The sequence below is a fragment of the Drosophila navojoa genome, chromosome 3, assembly GCF_054131105.1.
Source record: "Drosophila navojoa isolate 15081-1374.11 chromosome 3, UAZ_NAV_1.0, whole genome shotgun sequence".
Lineage (NCBI taxonomy): Eukaryota > Metazoa > Arthropoda > Insecta > Diptera > Drosophilidae > Drosophila > Drosophila navojoa.
The window spans coordinates 11,654,341-11,671,804 of record NC_142891.1 but is presented as its reverse complement, the minus strand read 5'-3'; the positions used below and the strand labels follow the sequence as shown (position 1 = coordinate 11,671,804).

At 42.5% G+C, this 17,464-nt stretch overlaps 5 protein-coding genes and 2 long non-coding RNA genes across 18 annotated transcripts in view; 3 read left to right on the top strand and 4 right to left on the bottom strand.

Annotated features, from left to right (window-relative positions):
- Positions 1 to 55: 55 nt before the first annotated feature.
- Positions 56 to 4,472, bottom strand: klhl10 (kelch-like protein 10). Of its 7 annotated transcripts, none has more exons than XM_018099047.3 (6): positions 4,318 to 4,472; positions 3,608 to 3,960; positions 2,503 to 2,769; positions 2,077 to 2,341; positions 1,926 to 2,011; positions 56 to 1,858 (listed from the first exon to the last, which is right to left on the bottom strand). In XM_018099047.3, the coding sequence occupies exons 2-6, from the start codon at positions 3,901 to 3,903 to the stop codon at positions 517 to 519; spliced, it is 2,256 nt and encodes a 751-aa protein (XP_017954536.1). In that variant the 5' UTR covers positions 3,904 to 3,960; positions 4,318 to 4,472; the 3' UTR covers positions 56 to 516. The 7 variants fall into 7 exon arrangements, with proteins under 7 accessions (XP_017954536.1, XP_017954537.1, XP_017954534.1 ...); XM_018099048.3 differs by lacking the exon at positions 4,318 to 4,472 and adding an exon at positions 4,021 to 4,232; XM_018099045.3 differs by lacking the exon at positions 4,318 to 4,472 and adding an exon at positions 4,068 to 4,232.
- Positions 4,473 to 5,461: 989 nt separating this feature from the next.
- Positions 5,462 to 6,174, top strand: Gpa2 (Glycoprotein hormone alpha 2). Its single transcript, XM_030385045.2, has 2 exons — positions 5,462 to 5,871; positions 5,941 to 6,174. Exons 1-2 carry the CDS (start codon positions 5,569 to 5,571, stop codon positions 6,031 to 6,033), a joined length of 396 nt encoding a protein of 131 aa, XP_030240905.1. The 5' UTR covers positions 5,462 to 5,568; the 3' UTR covers positions 6,034 to 6,174.
- LOC115562847 (carnitine O-acetyltransferase) lies at positions 6,047 to 8,744 on the bottom strand. Its single transcript, XM_030385014.2, has 4 exons — positions 8,610 to 8,744; positions 7,609 to 8,544; positions 7,084 to 7,535; positions 6,047 to 7,008 (listed from the first exon to the last, which is right to left on the bottom strand). The coding sequence occupies exons 1-4, from the start codon at positions 8,646 to 8,648 to the stop codon at positions 6,171 to 6,173; spliced, it is 2,265 nt and encodes a 754-aa protein (XP_030240874.1). The 5' UTR covers positions 8,649 to 8,744; the 3' UTR covers positions 6,047 to 6,170.
- On the top strand, positions 8,458 to 9,300 carry LOC149091732 (uncharacterized). The gene is made up of 2 exons (XR_016196347.1): positions 8,458 to 8,569; positions 8,620 to 9,300. It is a non-coding gene; the product is annotated as an uncharacterized LOC149091732 (long non-coding RNA).
- Positions 8,808 to 11,985, bottom strand: LOC115562849 (carnitine O-acetyltransferase). 4 transcript variants are annotated; one of them, XM_089256852.1, is made up of 6 exons: positions 11,841 to 11,985; positions 11,005 to 11,083; positions 10,301 to 10,948; positions 9,793 to 10,241; positions 9,477 to 9,728; positions 8,808 to 9,418 (listed from the first exon to the last, which is right to left on the bottom strand). In XM_089256852.1, the coding sequence occupies exons 2-6, from the start codon at positions 11,041 to 11,043 to the stop codon at positions 8,863 to 8,865; spliced, it is 1,944 nt and encodes a 647-aa protein (XP_089112978.1). In that variant the 5' UTR covers positions 11,044 to 11,083; positions 11,841 to 11,985; the 3' UTR covers positions 8,808 to 8,862. The 4 variants fall into 4 exon arrangements, with proteins under 4 accessions (XP_089112978.1, XP_089112977.1, XP_089112976.1 ...); XM_089256851.1 differs by lacking the exon at positions 11,841 to 11,985 and adding an exon at positions 11,581 to 11,776; XM_089256850.1 differs by lacking the exon at positions 11,841 to 11,985 and adding an exon at positions 11,422 to 11,532.
- A 483-nt stretch (positions 11,986 to 12,468) lies between these two features.
- The window catches only part of LOC115562846 (scavenger receptor class B member 1), a 30,202-nt gene continuing 25,206 nt past the window's right edge, over positions 12,469 to 17,464 (bottom strand). For all 3 annotated transcript variants that reach the window (XM_089256839.1, XM_030385012.2, XM_030385013.2), the window contains 6 exons: positions 16,195 to 16,626; positions 16,007 to 16,124; positions 15,108 to 15,274; positions 13,963 to 14,088; positions 13,282 to 13,890; positions 12,469 to 12,915 (listed from right to left, as the gene is read on the bottom strand). In XM_089256839.1, the coding sequence (XP_089112965.1) occupies positions 12,757 to 12,915; positions 13,282 to 13,890; positions 13,963 to 14,088; positions 15,108 to 15,274; positions 16,007 to 16,124; positions 16,195 to 16,626 (1,611 nt within the window). In that variant the 3' untranslated portion in view covers positions 12,469 to 12,756. The remainder of the gene's footprint in view (positions 12,916 to 13,281; positions 13,891 to 13,962; positions 14,089 to 15,107; positions 15,275 to 16,006; positions 16,125 to 16,194; positions 16,627 to 17,464) is intronic.
- Positions 14,517 to 16,083, top strand: LOC149091731 (uncharacterized). Its single transcript, XR_016196348.1, has 2 exons — positions 14,517 to 14,800; positions 15,088 to 16,083. It is a non-coding gene; the product is annotated as an uncharacterized LOC149091731 (long non-coding RNA).

The following is a 17,464-nucleotide window of genomic DNA, read 5'->3' as shown; positions in this document are numbered from 1 at the left end:
ACAATTTGAATTTCAAATTAAATTGAATTTAGGGGATATTTTTAGAGAAACATCATTTAGTATTATTAGTATTCTGCATTTTATTGTGTATGATGCAAAGAATTTTGTAATACCATGAGAAATTTGGATAACGGAATTTTCATGATGAAATGGCCGAAACGTTATTATTCTGGCAACAAAACATATTTCGCGCCTCATATTATGCAATAAAATTTGAAGTTAAGTTGCCAAGAATTGTGTGAGCTATCGAAAGGTTAATAAAAAAAACGGTTTCTATGGACGTGGGCCACGCTGCGAATTTCTGCACCAGAATACCTTTACCCACGCTAACGCATCCTCTAGTGTTGTGTGTACGTACGCCTCCAAAACATATTCGTTGGGCAAATTCGCCGGTGGTTGTTAAATCTCTATGGGGTCACAGCCGGTTTCAAGGTAAGAAGGGTGAGATCAGAGGATAGTTGACCTGTTCAGTATGTCAGGATGGCTCAACGTTAGCCAACATGGCGCGAACGGCGCCTACGACCGACGACGTATCTCATGATGCGAGCCATAGCGCTGATTACGCAGCTGCACCCGAAAGCGCCGATTATTGTCGGGGCCTCGATCCTCAGCCTGGCGATTGAGGTTGGCGGCTGGCAAGACGGCTGCATCGATAGCAGCAGCTGAGGCTACAGGCGCTATGCCAGGAGCTGGCAGTGGTAAAGCCGCCTGCTGCGGCAACTGCAGCTCCTCACCATCGACATCCTCATTGGGACTTTCATCATCTAAGTCATCCAGGGCCGGATCATTATCCACCATCGACTGTGAACGGTTCGTGCTGCCAACATCTTCGCGCGCCATTGCTGTGGCCATTAGACGCTGACGCCGCTCCTCCATCAGACGATCCCGCTCCTTGTGTATGTAGTCGCGCTTGTTGGGTAGCCCAGCCACATTGTTGGCCGATAGCGCGGAACGTACAATATTCATATCCGTTGCCTCCATCCATTCGTCCGTTTCGGCCACGTAGCATTCCGTGTGCGAGATAGTGGAGACTCCATTGAATCCCCCAATGGCAAAGATCATGTCATCGATTATCTCCAAGCCAAAATTGCTGCGCGAATGATTCATTTGGCGTATGAAATGCCACGATTGGGTTTCCGGATCAAATCGTTCGCCAGTTGACAGTCTGGATGTGCCATTAAAACCGCCAATGACATAGAGTTGATCTCTGAACGCTACACAGCTGACACCGGAGCGACGATGATTCATATTTGGTATGCGCGTCCAGACATTGGTCAGGGGATCATAGTATTCGGCACTATCCAGGCACTCCTGGCCATTGAATCCACCCGTTGCATAGATGCGTCCATGCAGCGTGCAAGCGCTCGCATCGGATCGCTGCATGTTCATGGGTGGAATGATTGACCACTGATTAGTCTTGGGATTGTAGCGTTCGACGGTATTGAGGCGATTGTGTCCATCGTAGCCGCCAATGGCATAGATCATGCCATTTAGCTCCGCGACGCTGACATAGCAGCGGCGGCAATGCATGGGCGCGATCTCGTTCCACTTCTTTTTGACGGCATCAAAGACGCGGCAGGTGTTGAAATATTCGACGCCATCATAACCACCTATGGAATAAATTTTGAAGCCAAGTACGGCGGTGCCATGGTAGGCGCGTGGTCCAGCTGGATCCTCGGCGTTGATATTGACCCAACGGTCGGCACGTGTATCATAAGTCTCGATGCACCCCTTCGATGTGCCACCACTCCAGCCGCCAATTGCGAAAATGACCTCGTGAGGCAGTCGGGGCATCGCCAGCGGTGGTGTCGTTAGCTTGGGTTGAAAGGGCAAATCAAATGGCACGTATAAGTTGCTGCTGCAGGAGCAGAGGGAGTGTTAGCATTACCTCTTCGGCTTGTGGGTTAAGAAAGTCCAGATCATACATGAATTTAAAGGTATCGACTATCAGCGGCTTGGCAGCCTCGCATTGAATGACATAGGGATGCTCCTTGACCTCCTCCATGAAGCACTAAGAATTCACCATTCAATTAAAATAATTAATTGTACTTTAAAACTGTGCATATGTTTGATTACCTTGGGGGTCATCAGACCAAGGCGCACGCCCGTCATCAGATGCGCCACATGCTGTTTACGGTTCTCTGGATCTCGGTCAATCCATTTGACGCACAGCTTCCAAACGTAATCCTCTTCACGTGTATTCAGCTCGTCATCACTAATAATGCTGTAAAAGTCCTTAATGTTCAAGTCTAGTATGTCTGTATTCCGGGCGGCCACATCTGTGAAGTACCTAAGCGTATAATTGCGCGCCTTCTGATACAAGTCCTCGAGGAAACGGAAACTACAAAATGGCACAAGGCAAAATGTCAATCAATTAAAAATGGATTAATATTTATCATTCGTCATTGCAATTAAACGAGATTAGTATTGAAGGTGGAAAGTGGAGGATGTGAAGTGTAAGTAGATTAGTGAAAAAGTGGGGTAAAACGAATTCATACGAACCGCGCAAATCCCATGATACTGACACAGTTCTCCGGGCTCAGTGTGTGACTAAGGTAGTCTTTACACTGTTTGACCAGCCCCACCATACCCACATAGTCGGCACAAATAAGCAGCTCGTGCACGTTATCGTCGCTGATGTTTGTCTTGCGTAGGTAGGCGTATTGTATCACACAGTTCATGATGGACGCACTGATCCCTGGTATATGTACGACACGGCTCTCTTCATTTCCCGCACCGGTGCGGCTGTTAAACCCCGTAAACTGTGCGCTGCCGAAAAACAGTAAAATGGAAGCAGCAACAAAAATAAAACACAAAATACAAAATAGCTTAGCACATTGTAATTATTGATTGTGTTGGTAAGTTGTTGAAGTCGTGGCAAACAGTTTAATTACACCAACATACCTTTACTTCCACTGAAACTCAAATTGGCTGACTTCATTTAATAATTACATACACACAGACGACAATGTAAACTCACATATGCTTGTGCACCGCTTCATCCGCGCGCCGGCATGTGTGAGGTGAATACATCTCTCTCGCTGAGCGATGTAAGTTATGAACTATGTAAGTAAAAGCGAGAGGCATACATCTGCAGTGAGGTGGATATTGCAAGCCCACCACGATCTTTTACATTTGCATGAGTGTGCTGTATTCAGTTTGCGAAGAATTATATTGTGTTTTGATATTTTTAAATGACAAATCGAAAACAATTAACAAATTTTTTCTGGGAAACTGAAGTTGCCTGATTAATGATTTATTTACTTTCAACTTTAATTTCTAACATTAAGCCAAAGACATTTGCGTATGCGTATCAATGGCAGTTTCGTTTTGGTGTATGTTTGTTTGTGCTAAACTATCATACTGAGTTGAATAAACTAGTATGTATGTATGTAGTTTGGTAGATACTTGATTAATTAAGTTGAGAGAGATATGTATATAGCAACTGTTTTTAGATGTGTGTAATTTCCGGCTATTAAGTTCTGTTTGCATTGCTATTTGGGAGCGTGGAAAAAATAGAAGTGTAAATTCATATTTATGTTTGTATATTAAAGGTTTTGCCAAAATAGACTGCAATTTCCAGCGTCAACAACATTCGTCAACTCACCGAAAATATGAGCTGCAGGAACACATGATGGCACGGTGCACATTGAAGGACTGCTCACCCACCGAGATTTGCGCGTCGCACAGAAGATTCGCTTCGCGCAACTCGTTGAGCACGTTGAGAGCATGATCGCTGACAATCGGTGATAGGGACTTAGTGGATGGCTTCTGTGTGGGATTATTTTCAAGTTCATCCCCTTGATAACTGCCGTCCATGTCCACGTCCACCATTTCGATCGGTGCCAGTTCCAGTTGGCCCTCATTCATGCCATGTAAATGATTACCGTTTTGCCGATTCATAGCGTAAGCGAGCCAGCGATTTTGTTTTTCGGTTGGGTCTGAAATCCTGGTCCTTGTCTAGATCGGTAACATTCGATTTATTATGTGGAAAAGAAACAGGTTTAAAAATGGATTTACAACAATTGCATATGGATGCGACGATTGTCGAAAGATTGGTACCCTACCAAGCGAAACGCGTTTTGTTGATATTTTGTATTTTTTTGTGGGCTGTTTTTGGGGAGAGATCTCTCCGTATTTAACAATAGGAACAGAAATAATGTTCAATAATTAATCAACAACAACGAGACAGTTCTCGTAACGCACGAAATGGGACTACTAAGTGAGAACTAAAAACTGAACGCACTCTAAGCAGGTTTAATTCTCTGTCCCAAATCCTCTGGCTATCGCATATTACACCAAAATTAGTTTACTTACCCACTCTTTCTGTTTTTTATACTTTTTGGTTACAAAGCAGAGTACCACAAGCCTGGCAAAGGCATAGGCTGAGTTTAAAAATGTTCAGATTGCCTTGGTTTTCTAAACTAAATACAAGCTTTATAGACATTTGCCGCAAAGCCTAAGAGAATCATGTTTATTCATTTGTTCTGCATAGATCTTGTACCCTCCTAAATTTGCATAAGCCATTCCATTCATATATATTCCTAGTAAACCTAAATGTCAAAGTCCTTGCGATATGAGCAATGGTCAAAACGGTAATACAATACGTATGCTTTTTATTCCATATACATATATAGTTTGCTACGTAATCATACATAACTAACATAAACATCGACTGTAAATTAACAACCAATCAACATGATCTTATTATGTTATCCCCCTGTACATGTTATGTATATCCCCTGTTATGTTAACTTTGTGTTAATGAACAGTGGTATGTTAATTAACAGTTTCATGTTAGCTAACATTTTTGCACTGTTAATTTGTAAATTGTCACTCTTCTGCTGATTTCTGTTCGCCTGGTAGTTCAGCACATTTACCGTACAAAAAGTATGTAAAAACAAAGGCAGCACCGTCGCTCCCTTGGGATATGCAATGGTATTTTTAGTTAGCTCAAATTGGTGCTATCACCGTAATTAATCTAAAAGGAAAAAAACATCACATTCAATAATTTAATATTAGTTTAGATGCATTTAGCAATGAATCGTATTTCTGGACCGTCATCTAGGTTCACAGAACTATAACAATGGCATGATATAACCAAGGATATGGGGGTCGACTATGAATCATATGAAAGCGCGCTGAAAAACAATCATTTAGTTAATTGGTAGGCATTTTGGATTGCTAGTTTTACCAGAAACTATTCTATATTCTTCATTATTTAAAAAGCATCCTTATTGTATGTCTATAAGATATTTTGAGCTGATTTAAAAAATTTTTCAATAAAATTGTTTTATTTAGCATATAATGGATATGATTGTTTTTTTTTTTTAAATACTTTAACGGTATATATTAAGAACCAGACTATGCAAACCTTTTTGCTATGCATGAATATTTTAGGCAAGTTATACCCACCCTCCCGTGCTTTACTCCTCATTAAGTGCAGCCCACATGGCCAAGGAAATTCACCGCTCGTCCTTTGCGCAAGCGTCATATTCCTCGCTGACCAGCATAAAATGGACCTTGAGCTGAGACTCGGGCAACAGTTCGCATTGAGGTACGGCCGAGATGAAGTCTCTAACGCTATTGGCTTTTTTGTTTTGGCTGCTCTGCTCCTGTTTCCTGGCTGCCGAGAGCAGCGTGGCCACCGGCAAGGATACCTGGCTGCGTCCCGGCTGCCATAAGGTGGGCAACACGCGTAAGATATCCATACCGGACTGTGTCGAGTTTACGATTACAACGAACGCTTGCCGTGGCTTTTGTGAATCGTATGCAGTGCCATCGGTACCATCTGTGTTGACGGGCGTATTTCGACCACCCAAGCCTGTCGTATCCGTGGGTCAGTGCTGCAATATGATGAAATCCGAAGAGGTGAGTGCCCAAGACAGAGAGAGAGAGAGTGTTTCGCCAAGACATCAATTTATGAATTCATATATTCAGATACAACGTCGCGTGCTTTGCATCGAGGGCATACGGAATGTGACCTTTAAGAGCGCCGTCTCCTGCAGCTGCTATCACTGCAAAAAGGACTAGAGAATCCACCAAATTATGTAAAAAAAAAAATTATATATATATTTAGATTTTTATGCCTGAGCCACTGAATTTTTCCTTTTTTGACTTGTTTTTGTTCAATATATACAGATAATAAAAACAAAAATCCTGATAAGCCCTTAACGCTGCGTGCGATCACTTTCAGATTCTAGAACCGATGTACAACTGCCTGAATCCAAAATAAGATGTCCCATGTCGGCCAATGCCGATTCGATAGCCATGCCATAGCTTCGGGCCGAAATCTGCGGGTTGTGATTCCAGGCCGTTACGGTAAACGTAATGTCATTTTCACGTAAATTGTAGCAACAGCCGTAGCCATCCGAGTTGAGCGGCCCGTAAACCATGAACGAGTCATGCGGCGTCGACAGCTGGGAGCTGAGTATACGAAAATCTTTCGATTTCATATAGCCCTCCGATTGAAAGAACTGGGGCAACGCTTTGCCATGCTCATGCGCCATCTGTTCCAAGCCAAAGAAATGCCGATCTATGCCGCGTCCCTTTAGCGCCATCATCGCCTGCTGTCGATGGTAATCAACAGCGGCTTTTAGGGCAAACAAACGATTTTGAATCGAGGTTTCTTCCGAAACCATGGCACGCACAAATTTTAAAGATTCATTGCTGGTCGAACGTATAATTTCGCTGCGTCCAAATTTAAAGATGCGCAAATGTGCCGTCTCCAGCTGAGCGGGCAGCTCCCTGTGTAGCCTATAAAACGCCAGCTGCAATGCCATCTGTACAAAGCTATCCGGTTCCAGCTGCTGGGCATTCAACAGATTCTTGCCATAGCAATCGAATCGGTGGACATGCAATTGGAGCCGACTGCTGAGCTCATTCACCGTCCGATTGGCAGTGGACAACCAGAAGGTCACACATTCATCCACTTCATCAAAGTAGAGCCATTCTAGGGGTTCATTTTTATGCGATTCGTTGGCATTATGTCCATAGTTCGGATGGGGACTAAAACAGAAGTGAATTATTATATATGCCATACCAGAGAATTCAAAAAAGATTTAAAATCAGTGCGCTACATACACGCTCTTTAGTATATAGTCCATGATACTCGCCGCCGGCTGGGGCTCGGCGGGTGAGTGCTCACAGCAGAGACCGGCCAAGCCGCACGGATTAACAATCAGCTGCAGTGCCTTATCCATCCAGCGATTGGCACTGTTCAGATGTGGTCCACCGCCATGCATTAGCTGAGCCGCTAGCAGCGCACGCTCCTCGCCGGCGGGCACGGGAATAGCATCATCTAGAGAGACGGTAAAGAGAGATTGTTCGATGCACTGAATTGTCTCGGCATTCACGTCCTTGCGACACAGCATCTCGTGCCCCTCGGCCCAGTGGTCGCGCTTGTCGTGGGTGAGCAGACCAATCGCTGGACCCAGAAGCCTGCCAGACTTGATAATCTTCATTAGTTGCTTGCGGATATGAAGAACACTAAAGATACGTTTATCAACAGCATCGAAAACAGGTAGCTTGTAGAACTAGAAGGATAAGAGAAGAGAGGTATTTGTACTACAAATTATCACTCAACACATATATTCCAGATAGCCTCACGTTATTCTTGTGTATGACTACGATGTAGTTGGACTTGCACTGCTGCAGGTAGTCGCTAGAGCGCTGCGGTATGCGCACTGTGCCAAAGACATTGTGGAATTGACTGTTGTCCAGGTCGAAGCCTTCCATTTTGCGTACGGGCAGCTGATTGTTCTCCACAATCCAATGGAATTGGCACATGGCGTGAATCGCTTTGGCCGTAAAGTCCAAGTAGGCGAGGCTATTGCGAAAGTTCTGCTTGGGGAACGCTATGCAGGAGCTGGAAAATATGGTGAGGGGTGCACGATAACGTAGGTAGCTGACATCGGTCCAGCGATCGGTGAGCCAATTGGCATTTGATTCGCCAGCTTGTTGCAGCAACGACTGTAGTTCATAGCCCTGGTTTCTCAGGAAATCCACGGCTAAATCCTCCTCTTTATCCATGACTTGGTCGCTAACCAGCGGCTGCAAGCTCTCCAAGTACCGCGTGAGCGTCTCCTGCAGCGGCTGAACCGGATACTTTAGCAAGCCCTTCGGCACTTGACTCTCCCATCGATGCATTAGTAGTTGGTTAAGCTGATGTTCGTCCACTGGAATTACCTTGCCCAGATGCTCACGGGTGGTGCTAAGAGCTGGCATTGGCTGTGCTCTGGCCTCAGGGGCGAAACCTACTCTCATTTCTGGAGCGGAATTCGAATAGTACATTGATTGGGATCCATCTGACCGATTGCTACTATGGTAAGTTTGCTGCACTGGATTCACTGAATTCGCTGATATTTGCTTGATTTTCGGACATCTCTCTTCCTCCACTTTCTCCTGTTGATCGCTCTTGATTTCAGTCTGTTTTGGTGGAGCCTGCTCTGGTTTGCCCCATGACATTACATACTCCACGAGCTTTGCCACCAAAGGCTTTTCGCTCGTCGATTTGGATCTGGTTGACGTACGTGAATACCTCGACTAATCGGTTGCAAGTCCAAAAGGAGTTAGGCAGATTTACAATTATCTGATGATTGCATACTCACTTTGCTCAAGAAAGGTTCAGTAGTGATTAATGCACGCATTATAAAATTTAGAGAAGAATCGAAAGATTATAATAAATTTAGAAGCTAGACAAATGTCTAACGCTAATGTGATATGTTTAGAATGTGTAAACTTACTGAGTTACAACATGATATTTTGATCTGGATGTTGGATTAAGAAAAAGAACCAGACAGCCTCAGTCTTGGGTCATACTTAGAATTTAATCAACATTATAAGACATAATTTGTTATGGCACTACAACTTTGACTTCTTAGGTTCGTTGTCGAGAACATCCTTCATTTCCAGGAAGGCCTTCGTGATCGCCGCAGCAAACTTTTTGGGGTCCGTTTCTTCGTTAGAGGCCCAAGATGAGATGGCCAGGATAACATCACATTCACGTGGATTATAGCAACAGGCATAACCATCGTCGGTGGCCGGGCCGTAGCCCATGAAGGCTTCGTAAATGGTGGCCACTTGTGATGTGGACACACGGAAGTGCATTGATTTCGTGTACCCCAATGAGGAAAAGAACGCGGGTACTGGCAAATTATTTTCCAGGGCCATCAACTTTAGACCGAGAAGATGACGATCTACACCGCGTCCCTGCAGCGCCAGTCTTGTATACGCCTGATGGCCACCGACAGCTGCACGCAACGCCTGAGCACGCTCCTCGATGGTGGCAGTTCTCGAGGTCATCGCCTTGCAAAAGGCGAGGGATTCATTCGAGCAGGAGCGTATGGTTTCAGTGCGCCCATTGGCAAAGATACGCAAATGCGCCGATTCGTATTGAGCAGCCGGCACCTTGTGTAATCTGTAAAATATATTTCCATTAGATATTTCTGTGTAATTTTTTTATAAATCGTAAATACTTGTAAAAAGCCAATTGTAATGCCATCTGCACGAAGCTATCGGGACCCAACTTCACACTTTTAATGTAGCCCTTGCCATAGCCATGAAATTTCAGGACTTTCATTTGCAGATTTTTGACAAGCTTATCAATATTCGTAGAGGAAAAGAACAACAATTGATCAAGGCATGGAGTCATCTCAGCGAACTTCAGCTTCTCTGGTTCTTCGGGCACATTACAGGAACCGTTATCACCAAAGTTCTTGTCGTCGCCCCTAGAAAATACGAAATAAATGCAGTTTAGAAACATTTTGGTGCAACCCCTTAAATCAAATATACATTTTCTTCACCACGTAATCCATCATCATAGCAATAGGCTGGCCCTCGGCTGGCGAATGCTCGTAGGTGAAGCCAACGTTTCCATTTGGATTGACTACCAGCTGTATGGTTTTGTCCATCCAGCGATTGCCGCTGTTCACTTTGCTACCTCCGCCATGGATCAGTGATAGGATTAGTTCATCCATTCGTTCAGAGGGCTCGTACTTTACACACTCATCCAGTGAAACGGTGAAGAGTGCCGACTGTATGGTCTTCATGGTCGCACAATTAAGGGGATCCTTACTCAATGTCTCATAGGCCTCTGCCCAATTGTCGCGCGAGTCTGTGGTGAAAATGCCAAAAGGTATACCACGCTCCGTCTCTGAATCCATAATTTTTGTCAACAGTTTGGCTATAGTCGGAGCAGACAATACCTTATCGTCCTTGTCGTATAAAGTCAATTTGTAAAACTGTTGGAATTAACAAAAATTAATCAAAGGTCATCAGGAATTTAATAAACTGAACCCACATGATTTTTATAGATGATTACAGTATGTTTGGTGCACGAATTGAATTGAATCTCGTCCTCGATGCGTACTGGTATACGACAGGTGCCAAAGACCTTGCCGAACTGACTGTTATCCAGCTCATTTTTTCCCATTTTTACAATTGGTATCTTACCAGCATCGACAATGCCTTTAAATTCGCACAGGCCAAATATGACTTTGGCCGTATAGTTAATAAAGTCATTTCTATCCTTAAAATTTTCCATGGGAAATGTCATGCCGGGACTAATGTAAACCGTGACAGGATCACGATATTGTAGATAGGCCACTTTCTTCCATCGTTCTGCCAGCCAGTTACAAGTGTCCTTACCAGCCTGCTCAAGCAGTTCTTGGAGCTTATCGCCTTCATTCTCTTTAAAATTATTTGTAATTTCCTGCTGTTTTTTAAACTCTTCGGGCGTGAGCAGAGGCTGGACGGTGAGCATAAAACGATCCAAGGTCTCATTCAGTGGCAGAACAGGATACTTTAAAAGGGTTTGCTGCTGTGGCTTCTTCTTCTCTCCGGATTCTCCGGGATTCTCCGGTTTCTCGTTACTTTTGCTGCCGTAGCTGGCAGGCATAAGTTTCACAAGAACATCCGATGCTTCCTTGGTGTTAATAGAGGATTTGGTCTGTTGGGTAATATATATTAATATGGAGTCGCTTGTAATATCCCAATATTGCTTACCAAATTCCAGAAAACTCGTCCATTCTTTAATATCCTCATTTTGGATTTGTAGTTTTCAACCTCAGTCTCAACTTGCGAACTGCAATTTAAAATATACCCACAATATTATTTTAATCCAAAGGTTATAATATTGGCTTCTGTGTGTGTGTGGTGTTTGTATTCTTCACCTTTGGTTACTGTGCATAATCGTAAGGAAATTGCGATAAGCAGGGCGTTAAGATTAACGCTAACAACAAAGCAGGCAACGAGCGATACAACACTTGGCAAATAAATGATATCAAAGCAAAAGCCCAATATCAATTAGTCCACGTAGGCAAAAGTGCAGTTAGTAATATTGATATCTCAGAAAACACAACCGGTTTCCTTTTAACCAAAATTATAACTGTGCTGTCGCAGTCGCTGCCGTCATTCGCAAACCTGTGGCTGGTTTGTTTTGCTATCGCTGCCAACGTCGTCGTCAGCATCGGCATCGACTTCGGTATCGAAAGTGAGAGCGGTTTGTGCAATGCGCTCAACCAATTGTTGATCTTTGTTGTTATGCTGTTGGGTCCAAAGTCTGTGGACGTCTTTTCTTACCCTGCGTCTTGTGTTCTGTTTTTCGCGGCTGCCTTTTTGAGGGGATAGAGTCGTTTTGGTTGTTATTAGGCCGAGATATGTTGTGACATATTTTTGGAAACTAAAATGAAACAATGTACTCTACAAAGTAGTCAAACTGTTTATCCATATAAGATAAATTTTCGCAATAGTGGCGGTACATCACCGATAGTATCGTGCGACAAATGCTTTTTTTCATTTGGACTCAAAGTCCGCTTGCGAGAGACAAGAGCGATGCTTACGTTTTCCACACCTATTGAGAGACGAGTACTTTGAGTACATTCTGTGAACGTGACTAATAATACTGTTAACTGGTGGAGTAATTCTGTAAAGTTAACATTAAGAGCGAACGTGCTAAATTTAAAAACGTTCATCAAATTGAAATCAAAATATAAATTCTAACTTTATTTGTTAAGCATACTTTAATGGCGTGCTTTTTGAAAAGTAATTTGTAAAAAATTAAAGAAAACATTTCATTATTTATATTTTAATTGTTGCATTTATTGCAGTTTAAATGATACAATTACATGGTCTAAGGCTAAGATAATTAATTTCTTGTGCAAACGCCTCGCACTGTAATGCGTTTGCCCATAAATTCAGCTTCGAATACAAAAATCACAGCAATTCTTAGCATAGATAGTGTATGAACTTGAACTACAATTGTTGTGCAAATTTCTCTTATTCAGATGTCTTCATTCACAATTTGCTTTAATTCAAATTTAAATTCAAATCATTTGTGGCACCTCATGGAGGCGACTTGTTAACTAAAATTAAAGCGTAAGTTAACTTACAAACTGCTTAAACTCGATATATAAATAATTCCATACAAATTTTAGTTATTTTTTGTTTGTTTTTGTTTTTTTTGTTCCATTTGTTTTTTGTAAAAAGCCGCATTCAGCACTTCATGTGCTGTTTGTGTTTGGCATACACAGATAGAGGATATACATACATCGTTCTTTTGTTGTTTAAAGCTATCACAGTATTGAAAAAAGAAAAAACCAAACATTTGGTTTTCATATTATGTACACTAACAAAAAAATGCTATATAAAACCAAAAGCGGCGATGCCAATGCCCAACCAAACTAGCAAACTAGCTACTACATCATCTATATGGATATACCGACAACCTAAACTAAATACTAAACTGGTGGCTTATATCTAGACATGCTTCGTCATTCCTGTCGTCCCGTCAAACTTCTCGGGATGTGCATAGGGCATCCAACCTGTTTTGCTGTTGGACCCGCTCAGCTCATTCGAGCTGGAGCTGCTCGAGGCGGGCGAAGAAGCATAGCCGCTGCTGGCCAAACTAACGCCCAGCTGTAAATATAAAGAAAGCATATATTGGTTTAATTAACATATCAAGTATATGCAAATCCCCTCAGAAGAATCCACACGCGTGACCATTTTTTTTTTCTCATTTTTTTACACCCGTATTTGCCCCGAAAACGAGTTTGTCACCTGTTGCCGACCGCCGATGGCTAATTTTAAACATAATCAATTTTATTTAACGCGCCCATAAATTTTGGCCATAAAAAGAAAGAGAGAAATGAGAAACAGTCGCAATCCAACGAACATTGAGGCAGACACGTTAGACAGCTTGGCGACGATTTCCTTACACTTAGATCAAGCTCGCCCCCCCTTTATATGGCAGATGACATAACTGTTTATGGTTGCTTTGCTTACCTGATGCTTCGCGCCTGGTTTGCTGCTGCTGCTGCTGCTGCTCGTACTGGCTGCATCCACAGTCACCTCCAAGCCGTTATCATCGAAGCAATCTATGCAAATATCATCGTCATCATGCTCCACTTCGATGCACGAACTGGATGTGGTAGAGTTGCGGCTCAGCGTCACAGTGTCGCTCTCGTTGCCCTCGTCGCTGCTCTCCGCATCGGAGAGTGCCGGCTCCAGCTCCAGAGCGTATGCAGACTGGCGGCGCTCCTGATAGGCCTCCTCGTCGCTGGTGCCACGTATTATGACATGTTTCTTTGCGGTGGGCACATCGTCCAATAGCTTCAGTTCGCACGGATTGTACACCTGATTGCCGTTGCCAATGATGCCCCCACTTCCCGTCAGATTCTGCAGCAGATTCGCTCTAGCATATTTGCCATCCGAAATGTTGGTTGCCTGGCGCGTAAAGCTGGACATGTGCAGGGTGGCGCGTGTTATGGCATAGACCAGCAGGCCTACGCCCAGCACCAGGGCACCCCAGAAGCCCAACGGATTGACCAGCGGCAACAGATTCAAATAGAAATTGAAACGCGTATCAAGTTCATCCGGCAGCTTAGGCATCATCTAAAAACAGAGGAATTCAATCTATATTATCTAGATCCCATTATGGAAATGCTATGTGTGTTGTTCACTTACGATCTCGAACCACAGCATTGGGGCAGTCAGATGACTAAACTGTGAGACTTGCGGATAGTTTTGCAGATCCTTGAAGTGCATGTTGATTTGTACTTTTACGGACAGCGAGAGCGGCAGACCGGATTCCTGAAAGTGCGCACAAATATGCAATTAATGTATGAACTAACCGGGTAGTAAAGTGTTCTCTAGCTATTCAGTTATTTAGTGCCAAGTACGACCCCATTTTGGCCACACTTGGCCTAATTTCATTTAATTACTTAAATATAGGCCTGGTTGCGTTAATTCGCATTTTTGCTGCGCTCTTTCCTTGAAATATATTGCTTGAGACTCAGTTGCTTCCATTGACATTGTGATTGATTCGACAAGTATTATTTATGCACCTAAATTTTTCTTATTTCCACTCGTTGCGCTTTAATTAAACGTTAAGCAATAATCACAGAAGTGCTGTTAAATTTGCCAAGCACCGAAGTGTTGTAGACGGTCTTTAAGAATTTTCGAATTCGAAACGATAGCACTGACATTGGTCAGTGACGATAGTCTATCTATCGCTATCGCTGCTAATATTGTGAATTGTGTAAATTTAATATGCGTTTGCAATCGAATTGAAGGTTACAATGAATATCTTGTCACTCAATTGCCGTTAGCTTAACTCGCGCGAACTTCAAACAGTATTTCCTTTCCTGTTCTACATAAATTGAATACAACTTTAAGAGTTAATCGTGACTAGCTGCATTTACGGTTAGCTTAATTAGCCGGAAATGTAAATATTGAAAACGGCAGCTAATATAAATTTCAATAATAAACAATTAATTTTCACGCGATTACACTCGATCGGAAGGTAAGCAAACAAATTAAGCATAAAATAATAAAAACTACTAGTGACAGCAATTGTCGACAGCGGCGGCAATAACAACAACAACAATAACGAGTTTAGCATGATTAAGTCGAATATTATTTTAAACGAGCTAATTGTTACAGTTAATGCGATGAATGTTTAATTAAGTATTGCCTATAGATTCTCATGAATTTTGTTAATCGCTCGAATTGAAAGTTGTCACTCCAGCAACAACAACAGCAACATTTTAGTTTTTTACTTTTCACTTTTTATTTATTTATTGTTTGTAGCTTTTGGCAAGGTTACTTACAGGTTGTATCACAAATGCTGTTGAATGCTTTTCAGGATCAGGTTGCATGCCAGTAATGTTCTCCACCAGGCCAACATCGCCATTCATGAAATGCGGGAAGCTGAGAGAGATGGGGAAGCCATAGTAACAATCCGTGACGTCAATCAAGCCAACTGGCTGGCAATCGCCTGCAATACAAAGGAAGCAGAAGAAGCAATTGCAAAATGATTATCTGTTTTAAGTCGTCTTCTTCTTATTTTTAAGTCTATAGTAACGGAAGAGCGAATAACATGTTATTGGACGCCCCCTTCCCATATATGGCTAGCAATTGCGTGTCTCGAAATTCTGACGCATGACTTTATCTAGATACTTTCATTACAAACAGTAAACGAAAAAACTAAAAACACAACAAAAACAAAACAAAGCGACAATAATACGAAATAAATGTTTCGAAACATGCGAAACGCGTTCGCACGTTTGCGTCAGAGCTTTAATACTATGGAATATTTTGGAGCTGGCCCCTTTGGAATGGCATAGACTTGAGCTAATAGGCCGCAAACTTGAAAATAATGTATATATATACATATATTCCATGCCAGCTGATAAACGGCACAGTCTATGGGGGATATCAATTAGTTGGCGCGGTACGTTTAAAAAAACAAGAATTATTTGCGCTTTGTACTGGGCAATTAAATACATATCGACTACGTCGATCGTAAAGAATGAGACTTAGCCTTTACTTGTTGTAGAATTACACAACAGCATTATAATTTCAAATGCAATGAAGTAATAGTTCCAGAAAGATTTATTTATAATTGTCGCCCGACGCTTAACTAGAAATGCGGCCCGTTGAAAATATGATCTAAGACTGAACTAATTGCAAGTTAATTAAAATTGACTTTGACTTTGTCCGGACTTACCATGGCGACAGAAACATTTGTTAGCCTCATTGATGGCGCCGTTGTCAAAGGCGTTCTCCTCGAAGACATAGTTGTAGCCCTTCAGGCTGCCAAAAGTGCGCTCCTCACCATCTCGATACTGTGACAAGGAAATAAGCCCAATTAGTACACAAGTTATGGCCTAAAAATGCCATGCCTCGATGACTTACCAAATTGATGGGCCTGCACATGCTCTTGCGGAAGAATTTGACCGTCTCATTGGGCTGGATGAAACTTTTGAATTTCGTGCCATCGGAGGCATACTCAATGTTGCTGCAGTGATCGCCCTCCCATTGGGGCAGCGTTGTCTCGCCACGGTATGTGGCATATAAGCCCGATATGGCCGGATCCGGCACGCCCGTATGGAATGTCTCAAAGTCCGTTGAGAAATCGTACATGCGATCGATCAGTCCCACCTTCTCGAACGATATCCAATTCGGCAAGAGCGTATTGCCCAGCGTCGCCAACGTTGAGGGGAAGCCAAACATGAACTCCCGGGCCGTCATGCGGACAATCGGCTCCGATTTGGTGCTGGCAAAAAGTCCTTGCATTGGCAAGCGAACAAAGAAGTAGTTACGATCGGCAGTTAAATGGGAAATGGCCTGCAATAAAAATAAAAAATAAAGATAATGTAAATAAGAAAATAAAATTTGAGTAGTTTAATAATTATTTAAGGAGGAATAGTATATAAGTTTCTTTAGAGAAGAGAAGCCGTAGCAGAGGAAGACTCCCAGACTTTATAAATACTTTTTAAGATTCATAGTCAGTTTAAAGAGCCCAACTCTTTCAATTTTCGCCAAGTCGTAGTCTCACACTTCCGGTTAAAGCATGAACATTTGATTTTATTTAGATCTTAGGAAAAACCCACGCGATGCTGACTGTTGTGCTAATTGCGCGTCATGTCAGGATCTATCGGAGCTATGCGTGCCACATTAACAGCTGCTCAACGGCTCGTTATCGTCATAGTAAATAGAGCACTTAAAGCACGATAATTACGTACTTCCTGTGCAGTGGGTAATATTTTATATTTTATAGGTGCTACATAGTGCCCTCCGCCCCTCCAGCCGAACGTTGCGACGTACACTTGACAGATAAAATGCATTATTCAACATTTCGGGTCCACATTGCGCACCCGGATGCTAAATGAAACGCGAAACAAATCATATTAATTTTCGTTTTCCTCTTCTCTTTCCTCTTCATCTTTTTCTTGATCAGCGCTTGATTGACATCACAGAATCGAAGCTAAATTGGCATTTGTGTGCGACACAAAAGTGTTTTGGCATAAATTAAGCGAGTGCAACTGCAGCAGCAGCTATGTTAATTTTTAAATTTTAATTGAAACATCATAAAGTCAACAATTAATTACAGATCAAATGTGCATAAATATCTCTATATTGTGTATGCATGTATATAACTGATTGAATGTACGTAAATGCTGTT

What these genes read in the sequence shown, in the direction of transcription:
- klhl10 (XM_018099047.3), bottom strand. Translation starts at nt 3,903, where the DNA reads ATGAATCGGCAAAACGGTAATCATTTACATGGCATGAATGAGGGCCAA. An exon ending in TCCTGCAGCTCATATTTTCG is followed by an intron (nt 2,770 to 3,607) that starts GTGAGTTGACGA and finishes GTTTTTCGGCAG; the next exon opens with CGCACAGTTTACGGGGTTTA. An exon ending in TTGGTCTGATGACCCCCAAG is followed by an intron (nt 2,012 to 2,076) that starts GTAATCAAACAT and finishes GTGAATTCTTAG; the next exon opens with TGCTTCATGGAGGAGGTCAA.
- Gpa2 (XM_030385045.2), top strand. Translation starts at nt 5,569, where the DNA reads ATGAAGTCTCTAACGCTATTGGCTTTTTTGTTTTGGCTGCTCTGCTCC. An exon ending in ATATGATGAAATCCGAAGAG is followed by an intron (nt 5,872 to 5,940) that starts GTGAGTGCCCAA and finishes TCATATATTCAG; the next exon opens with ATACAACGTCGCGTGCTTTG.
- LOC115562847 (XM_030385014.2), bottom strand. Translation starts at nt 8,648, where the DNA reads ATGCGTGCATTAATCACTACTGAACCTTTCTTGAGCAAA. An exon ending in CTGAACCTTTCTTGAGCAAA is followed by an intron (nt 8,545 to 8,609) that starts GTGAGTATGCAA and finishes GCAACCGATTAG; the next exon opens with TCGAGGTATTCACGTACGTC. An exon ending in GACTATATACTAAAGAGCGT is followed by an intron (nt 7,009 to 7,083) that starts GTATGTAGCGCA and finishes CTTCTGTTTTAG; the next exon opens with TCCCCATCCGAACTATGGAC.
- LOC115562849 (XM_089256850.1), bottom strand. Translation starts at nt 11,474, where the DNA reads ATGCCGATGCTGACGACGACGTTGGCAGCGATAGCAAAACAAACCAGC. An exon ending in GCAAAACAAACCAGCCACAG is followed by an intron (nt 11,084 to 11,421) that starts GTTTGCGAATGA and finishes TTTAAATTGCAG; the next exon opens with TTCGCAAGTTGAGACTGAGG. An exon ending in TAATCATCTATAAAAATCAT is followed by an intron (nt 10,242 to 10,300) that starts GTGGGTTCAGTT and finishes TAATTCCAACAG; the next exon opens with TTTTACAAATTGACTTTATA.